At 36.8% G+C, this 10,000-nt stretch overlaps 1 protein-coding gene across 7 annotated transcripts in view; it reads right to left on the reverse strand.

Moving 5' to 3' along the window:
* LOC144979835 (uncharacterized) overlaps positions 1–10,000 on the reverse strand; it is a 104,720-nt gene that overhangs the window by 47,279 nt on the left and 47,441 nt on the right. For all 7 annotated transcript variants that reach the window (XR_013646780.1, XM_078927015.1, XM_078927012.1 and 4 more), the window contains 2 exons: positions 9,148–9,370; positions 6,791–6,975 (listed from right to left, as the gene is read on the reverse strand). Coding sequence is in view for 6 of the 7 variants with exons in the window: in XM_078927015.1 (XP_078783141.1) it covers positions 6,791–6,975; positions 9,148–9,370 (408 nt within the window). In the remaining variant the exon portion in view is untranslated. The remainder of the gene's footprint in view (positions 1–6,790; positions 6,976–9,147; positions 9,371–10,000) is intronic.

Below are 10,000 nucleotides of genomic sequence, written 5' to 3' on the forward strand. Positions count from 1 at the left end.
AGTATCTGGTTTAGTAAATAAAAGTTTTAAAAAACCAAGACACTCACGTTTTGCTTAACTCTTTAAAATGCACTGACTTCCTTAGATCACGTCGGCTTCCTGAAGAGGGTTGTGAAGATGCCTTGTTACTTTGCTCAGATTGTCTGTAAATGAATGCAGAGGAACAAAGCAGTTTCAAATCATCCGATTGCTCATCACCTCTATTTATAAAAAGTGAATACATATTGCATGTTAGACCTTACACTGTAGAATGGGGTCTACTTTGGATTCGTACAAAATGGATCATTGCACTACACAAAGTTAAAGAAAATTAATGCCTAGAGGTATTTTGTCATTTATGGGGTGGGGGGGGGGGAGAGAGGGAGGGAGGGAGAGAGAGAGAGAGAGAGAGAGAGAGAGAGAGAGAGAGAGAGAGAGAGAGAGAGAGAGAGAGAGAGAGAGAGAGAGAGAGAGATTTTTTGTTTGTTTGTTGCTTTAGGTCTCTTCCAACACAATTGAGGTTATATGAGAGACCGCTGAAACAAAAAAACAAGCAATCTAACAAAAATAGTACAAATGTAAATCAAAATCATAACCTAAAGATATCATAAGCTAAATTATAAATAACCAAGAACAAACAGACAGAAGATTTACAGAAAAAAAATATCCCCTGTCAAAAATACAATCACAAACCAAAGAAGCAGGATAGGCTAGTAAAGAGAAGAAGAAACGACATCACTATTGGATCGTACACCCATGCGAACATCATAAGTATACGATTCAAGGGTGATGCTCCCATCCAACCACCCGCAAGAGAGAGAGAGAGGGGGGGGGGGGAGAGAGGGAGAGAGAGAGGGAGAGAGAGAGAGGGAGAGAGAGAGAGAGAGAGAAAGGACAGTATTTATGAAATAAATGATTTTAGTTCATAACGCTCTTACCCCTGTGACAAACTTGTATTACGTTAGAAAATACTGGATTGAAATAAATGGAGTTTCAAGTAAAAATCGTAAAAATTAGAAAAAATATTGGAAGAGTAAAGTAAAAAAATCACTGGTCATATTGAAGGCAATTGTACCTCATCATCCATCGTGGCTTGTACTCTTGAGCATTTTGTTGTCGGCTGTTTTCATATATCATGATCCTCTGCGGTGCACATGAAGTCTGCATTGTTTTTAAAACCACTTTTGGCCATGATCCTCTGCGGTGCACATGAAGTCTGCATTGTTTTTAAAACCAATTTTGGCCATGATCCTCTGCGGTGCACATGAAGTCTGCATTGTTTTTTAAACCACTTTTGGCCATGATCCTCTGCGGTGCACATGAAGTCTGCATTGTTTTTAAAACCACTTTTGGCCATGATCCTCTGCGGTGCACATGAAGTCTGCTTTGTTTTTAAAACCACTTTTGGCCATGATCCTCTGCGGTGCACATGAAGTCTGCATTGTTTTTAAAACCACTTTTGGCCATTCTTAGGTTATTTCAATATGTCATTCTCTGTCTTCCTCTAGCTCTCTTTACTTCGATCATCCCAGATGTTACCAACTTTTCTATTCCGCCTCTCCTCCACACATTATGTCCCAGAAACCGCAACTGCCTTTTTCTGATGGTATCTATCAATATTCTTCCTTTTCTCACCTTTGCCAGCACTTCCTAGTTCGTATACTTATCTGTCCATAATAGCCTCGACATTCTTCTATACATCCACATCTCATTTGAGATTTGAGATGTTGTAAATGTTTATAAATTAAGCCTGGAATTTAGATATGAACAAGTTTACACCAACATAATACCGCTTTGAGACGACAAGTCACATATAAATATGGGTCACGTAACTTGAGTATGGTCCAAGTATTTCCATACATAAGAGCACCAGGCTGTTAGAACTAGTTTCTGTATTATTAAACAGGCTGCTTGCTATCCTTTGGACACGTCAAAAATGTAATTTTTTTAATATCAATAGGGATGCAATAAGGCATATTACAAATGAGAACCCATTCATAGGTGGTAAAACGCTCGTAGAATTTTATCATGGAGAAATGCAAAAAATACATCAGTATTCAGATTCCATACTTTATTTTTTTTTAATGTTCAGCACTTAACCTATAAAAATCAACTTAAAAGCATTATTTCTTTCATACTCACCTAAAAGCATAATTGATGTTTGTCATGTCGCAAGTAATCTCGCGCTCAGGAACAAAACGTTTAGGCAGACGTGTCTGCCAGCGTTCATTTACAATCATCCTAAATAGAGGAGATTAACAACAGTTTTGCCATAACATTTGAGAGAGACCATCAAGTAATTTTTTTAAAAAGTTTGATGATGACTGACTTTTCAACATCTCATCTGCAGTAAGCAATAATAAAACTGAATATTATGGGGTAAATGACCATACCATGTTCTTGTTTTCAATTATAATCAATACTGTGCTTGATTTTTTAATAATTTGCTTTCCTGTCTAAGTGTTGCCGTGGAGTTGTGATAAATTTTTGGACTAACAACACAATCTAAATTTGGTCCAAGTGTTCAAGCTGATCATAAGGCACCTCAGCAAAATGCCTTTAAGAAAAGCATTTTGTACTACATCATCTGCTACTACTACTACTACTACTACTACTACTACTAGTACTACTACGAGGGCTCTTTCAGAAATAATCGAAAAATGCCCATTGCTCAGCAGCCAGTGGAGATTTTTTAATTCTGTAAACGACATGATATTCCTTATTTCCTTACGGATATTCCCAGAAATTATGAAGTGCATCATTTTGCACAATGAATTTCTAGACGATTTTAACCCTATCCCTCCTAAAAATCTCAAGTCCAAATACCCTTATCCTCCTAAGCCAAGGGACGTAACTCTTAATTACTGTTTTTTCTTAAAGGTGTTACAAACTTTTAAAAATCATAGAAAATGTACTAATTAATGAAATTTATTGCAATTAACTCCAAAAAATTGGTCATTTAAAATAGAAAAAGTACATATGTCACATGTTGATGTTTGTTAATGAATACATATAAAAAAGAATTATGAAAATAAAACAATTGTTGAAATTCAGTCTTGTTTTTCACTTTTCAATCATGTTTTTGTTCTTTTAAGTTTTAAATGTCAAAAATTATGGTACTTAGAGAAGCAGGATCCTTTACACAGTCTTATACCACATACCACACAGCCATAAACAGTTTCTGGGGTTCTACCAGCATTTGTTTTTGTTTTTTCCTTGGAACACTGAAAACAGGTGCGGTGACGTCCAGGCATTCGAGTAAGTTTGTGCGAGTCAGGATTGACTGCTGTGTAGCTAGTAATATTTGGGACGAGACCTGCTGTAGATGCAGTTCTCTTCCTCCCATTCAAATCAGCCTTAACTCCAGTAAATTCGATGAATTCTTCAACTTCAATAGGTTGGAGTTGTGAACTCCACTCTCCATTATCACTATCACGGGGTTCACTGCTGATTCCGTCTGAAATTTCATCAAAATCGAAGTCTAGAGGCTCAAAATCTACATCAATGTCACTTTCTATATCACTTTCCCTTTCAATAATATCATCTTCGTAGTTATTTTCATCTACAACTTGCGTTTAATCGATCAGTGATTGCATGAATTGAAACGCCATAGCTAAAAATCATTGTACATGTGTTGTCAAGTGTAAACAATCTTCAATAATTCGTATCGGTTAAAGTTCCGGTCCGATTTTTATGAAATAAAAACCAAAACAAAAAGCAACTCTTCATTTTAAAAGAGTTACTGCGCCGAGAGCGAAAACGAAACTAAAACTACTGCAAGAGCTCATTAAAAACTTCGATGTCTATCTGTCGCATCAGCCCGCATCAGGAGGATAGGTTACTGATGTCAACAGTCGCAATCAGTCTCAATACGGGGATAGGGTTAAAGATGGCGGCCCACCTTGAAACTTGGTCAAAGGAGGAAATCAGAGCTGTCATATGTGTTTTGAACGCCAAAAGTCTGAATCCTACCGAAATTCATAAAGAACTTCAGAGTGTATATGGTGAGCATGTTATAAGCCGTACACAAGTCTATCACTGGTGTAATTTGTTTGAAGCCGGCCATTCCGACTTGACAGACAGGGAAGGGAGAGGGCGTTCGATAACTGCGACGTCAGAAGACAATGTGAAGCGAGTTGATGAGCTTATTCGTCAAGACAGGAGGTTGAAACTTCATGAAATCGCAAGCAGTCTTGAAATTTTGGAAACTTCTGCCCATAGAATTGTATTTGACGAACTTGGCTACAGAAAAGTCAGCGCAAGATGGGTTCCTAAGCAATTGACAGACAATCATAAAGAACAAAGATTGGACATCTGCAGGGAACTTTTGAGAAGAAGCAAGAGCTCACGCAGGGTTCACGGGCATACTGCCAACGCCGGCGGAGACTTTCTAGGGTACGATGTGACTTTTCTTGACAGCATAGTCACCGGTGATGAGACTTGGTTGCACCATTGCACCCCAGAAACAAAGCAAGATTCGATGACATGGAAACATCCATCCTCACCTGTCGCGAAGAAATTCAAAGTCATGCGGTCAGCAAAGAAAATAATGGGAACTGTTTTCTGGGACAGTCGTGGTGTTATTCTGTTCGAAACCTTACAACCTGGAGAAACAATCAATGCTGCAAGGTACTGCCAAACTCTTGACAAGCTTAGGGAGGCCATTCGCAGAAAGCGCCCAGGGCAGTTGACCAACGGGGTCATTTTGCAACACGACAACGCTACACCCCACACAGCACGAGTGACGCAAGGTTGGCTAGAGAAATATGGATGGGAGATTTTGCCACACCCACCACACAGTCCAGACCTCTCACCATCTGATTATCACCTCTTTGGGCCACTGAAACGTGAGCTGGCAGGAAAGCGCTTTGATGTCGATGAAGAGCTTGTTGACCATGTGCGGAAATGGCTACAAAACCTTGACGGAAATTTCTTCCAAGAGGGTATCTATTCCATGGTGCGGCGTTGGCAGAAGTGTGTCGACAGACTTGGCTGTTACGTAGAGAAATGAAGGACAAGTCAAGGTATGAACACGTGCAAGAATTTTGTTGATAGCATAAAAAACACGGATTTTACAGGCATTTTTCGGTTAATTATGAAAGAGCCCTCGTACTACTACTACTACTACTACTACTACTACTATTTCTACTTCTACTTCTACTACTACTACTACTACTACTACTACTACTACTACTACAACTACTACTACTACTATTTCTACTACTACTACTACTATTACTATTTCTACTACTACTACTACTACTACTATTACTACTTGTGCAGTTATTCTTTACTCGCATTCTCTCACTGTATTCAGGTGTAGAAAAAGTACCTGGCTTCTAACAGAATTGTCTCTGTGGGAGAAAATGTAATATTGCCTCACAGACATCATATGTCGATCTACATGTTAAGTGTTCCTGTTGGCTAGGGACCCCTTGTAAAGTGATTTGAGCATGTTAAGTGGATATTGCACTGTATAAAGGTTGTTTTTTTTGTTTTTCTTTTTTAATATCACAACAATTATTTAAACTACCTTCTTCTTCTTCTTCTTCTACTACTACTACTACTACTACTACTACTACTACTACTACTACTACTACTACTACTACTACTACTATACTACTACTACTACTACTACTACTACTACTACTACTACTACTACTACTACTACTACTACTACTACTACTACTACTACTACTACTACTACTACTACTACTACTACTACTACTACTACTACTACTACTACTACTACTACTACTACTACTACTACTACTACTACTACTACTACTACTACTACTACTACTACTACTACTACTACTACTACTACTACTACTACTACTACTACTACTACTACTACTACTACTACTACTACTACTACTACTACTACTACTACTACTACTACTACTACTACTACTACTACTACTACTACTACTACTACTACTACTACTACTACTACTACTACTACTACTACTACTACTACTACTACTACTACTACTACTACTACTACTACTACTACTACTACTACTACTACTACTACTACTACTACTACTACTACTACTACTACTACTACTACTACTACTACTACTACTACTACTACTACTACTACTACTACTACTACTACTACTACTACTACTACTACTACTACTACTACTACTAACTACTACTACTACTACTACTACTACTACTACTACTACTACTACTACTACTACTACTACTACTACTACTACTACTACTACTACTACTACTACTACTACTACTACTACTACTACTACTACTACTACTACTACTACTACTACACTACTACTACTACTACTACTACTACTACTACTACTACTACTAACTACTACTACTACTACTACTACTACTACTACTACTACTACTACTACTACTACTACTACTACTACTACTACTACTACTACTACTACTACTACTACTACTACTACTACTACTACTACTACTACTACTATACTACTACTACTACTACTACTACTACTACTACTACTACTACTACTACTACTACTACTACATACTACTACTACTACTACTACTACTACTACTACTACTACTACTATACTACTACTACTACTACTACTACTATACTACTACTACTACTACTACTACTACTACTACTACTACTACTACTACTACTACTACTACTACTACTACTACTACTACTACTACTACTACTACTACTACTACTACTACCACCACCACTATCACTACCACTACTACTACTTTTACTGCTTCTTCTAATACGATGACAACAACAAAGACAATGACTAGTACTACTACAATAGTAACGACTACTTACAGGTTAAGTATACTTGTGTAGACAACGTTAATGACAAGTAGGATAACACAGGCAAAAAGAGTATCCAATAACGTTGCATCTACAATTTTATCCTCAAATTGGAATTTAGGTCGTCTCTGAATAAATAATTGAATTACAACAAAACTCCACAAAACTATGACGAAAAGTCGCGTTACTCTATGACCCTGTGAAACAAAACAAAACAATGTATGAGTGAATATTCTATGATTTAAAAATTGTTTTGTTTTTTGTTTTTTAAGGGTTTTACGGCGCTTGCAACACACTAAGGTCATATCAGCGCCAGTAAAAAGGAAGAAAATGGGATAGTAAAAAGTTCTAGAATTACAATTAAAGCACAAAAGAAAAGGTGAGACAAAGGGGAATTGGTTCAAATCGAGAACAGATGTAAATTCCAAGAGCACACTATCAAAGTACTTAGTTTGAGATCAGCTAAAAGTCTCATCCAGACACAAGCACAGGTCCCAACTAAGAGGAATACACTCAAATGTATACAAATCAAATAATATAATATGTAAACTAAATATAATACAATGCATAACAGAGAGATGATTTACAAGGAAAAAAATATCTCCCAAAACTATAACTATACAATCGACTGTTTCCCTCCCAGCCAAGGACCTCCACCCAGGGTCAAGGCAAAACTACGCAATCTCATTCCAAGACAACGACAGGAAACAATTGGAAAACGGGTATGGGGGGATATAAGACACAGCATGTACCTCCTTGCCCATTATGGAAGGTCAGGATCCCCACCCAGTTAAAAATTGTTCTAAACCTTTCATTGTGAAACAAACCTCAAATCTATTGGGATGAATTAGTCAATACCTTCTTGTTTTATGATAAGGCGGGGCAGGATTCTACAAGCTTTATAACAACCAAGTGTACGCCTCTCATTGAGTAAGGAATAATCCTATGTTAATAGATATTTTTTTAATGAATAAAAGCTACAAAAATATTGTTTTACCAGTAGCTCAATTTTGGTGAAACAAATTCCAAAAACAATTTAACTGAAAAAAAAAATCACAAGTTTCATTGTTGAAATTGACAGTTTAATGATTAATAGAAACCAGCCAGAACTTCTTTTCAGGGTTTTCTTATATTGATCAAAAGATTTAGACTTAACTTTTAAGTTGTTATTCTTCTGGTGTGAGAATGATTGTAAGGGAAGTTTGTTTGTTTTTGAGGCTTATACGGCTCTTATAGCACATTTAGGTCATTTCAGCACCAGTAAAAAGGAAGAAAATAGGATAGTCAAAAAGGTGTATATTTGGAATTGAAAGCACACAAGAAAAGGTAAGACAAAGGGAAATTGGTTCAAACAGGAAACAGATGCAGGGCTAGGACTAAGCAACCCCATTCCAAGACAAAGACAGAAAGCAACTCGGAAAACAGATATAGGATATAGAAGACACAGGGTGACTACCTGTCCTTGTAAGAAAGTTTGGGCTAAATTCCAAGTTGTTATTTTGGGGGCTTTGGATATGGTTTGAAAATATTTGTAACTAACTAACTAACTAACTAACTAACTAACTAACTAACTAACTAACTAACTAACTAACTCTCTCTCTCTCTCTCTCTCTCTCTCTCTCTCTCTCTCTCACACACACACACACACACACACACCCACACACAATACATACATAGGTGACGATAAATTTCAAAGCTCACATCAAGAAGAGAACAAATACAGTTAGGTCACTTTATAAAATTGCCATAAATACGAACATAGGAATTTGTCTCTTCCCCCTACTTTGCATCCACATCATATTTATCCTGGAAGCAGCTCAACCTAAACTTGTCCATACAATGTGTCATAGCATAGCACTATTCGTTTTTTGGGGGGTTTTTTGGTTTTATTTTTATTAAGGGTTTTACAGCGCTTGCAACACATTAAGGTCATATCAGCACCAGTAAAAACAAAAAAAATTGGATAGTAAAAAGTTCTAGAATTATAATTAAAGCAACCAAGAAAAGTAAGATAAAGGGGAATTGGTTCAAATAGAAAACAGATGTAGATTCCAAGGGCCAGGACAAAACGAAGTAATCTCATTCAAAGACAAAGACAGAAAGCAAGTTGGAAAACAGATATAGAGGGATAGTAGACACAGCAAGTGCCTCCCTGACCACTATGGGAGGTCAGGAGCCCCACCCAGACAGCACTATTCATTCAACGATCAGCTGACAAACACAGAGCAATCCCATTCCCTCTAATTCACTTATTTCAAACATCTCATTCATACTTTACTTGTAAGTAAATAATCTACAAATTATAAAGCATTCTTTAATCATAAATATTGTAGGTTATATTGTGACGTGTAAAGTGTTAAACAGCTTACCAGACAGGCTTCTCCAGGCAGAGCAATAAATATGCAAAGAAGGGCATGATAGTTTTTTAACTCCTCTCCAAATGTCATTTCTAAACGATCACGGAAAGAGGTCAACGGGTAATTGTCCACGACACATACTTGTCGTCGCTTGTTATTGGAAAACCAAATTTTGCTGGGAAGGCGATACATCTGCTCACTAGTGGCATCGTATACATTTAGGTACAAGATACACCTTGCCAAAAAACAAAAATGTCTTCATATCAATACAGAGTTATGTAAGATGCAAACAGTATGTTATGACCATCTGTTTCATAAAAGGTATGATGCATACATAATTGGTTTCTGTCCATGGTCAGATTCTGTTTTGTTTTTGTTTTTAAGGGTTTTACGGCGCTTGCAACACATTTAGTTATATCAGCGCCAGTAAAAAGGAAGAAAATAGGATAGTAAAAAGTTCTAGAGCAATTACAATTAAAGCACCCAAGAAAAAGTAAGACATAGAGGAACTGGGAACAAATAGGGATCAGATGTAGATTTCAAGAGCACACTATCAAAGTACTTAGTTTGAGACCACCAAAAAGTCTCATCCGGACACAAGCACAAAATCCAACAAAGAGGAATACACTCAAATGCTTACATTATAAATTCAAAATAACAAATATAATAATACATAACAGAGAGATGATTTACAAGGAAAAAAAATATCATCTCCCAAAACAATAACTCGCTCTTTTACATCCAATAATCCTAAGAATCTGCCTATACATCCTGCTACTAAAATAGTTATGTCATCTTATGATTCAACCTGTAACCAACTTCTCTGCCCTATTGAGAGCAGAGATATACCTCCTTATTTTGTTAA

This window comes from Berghia stephanieae, chromosome 9, assembly GCF_034508935.2.
Source record: "Berghia stephanieae isolate SIO BIC M18660-M18661 chromosome 9, UCSD_Bste_1.3, whole genome shotgun sequence".
NCBI classification, from domain to species: Eukaryota; Metazoa; Mollusca; class Gastropoda; order Nudibranchia; family Aeolidiidae; genus Berghia; species Berghia stephanieae.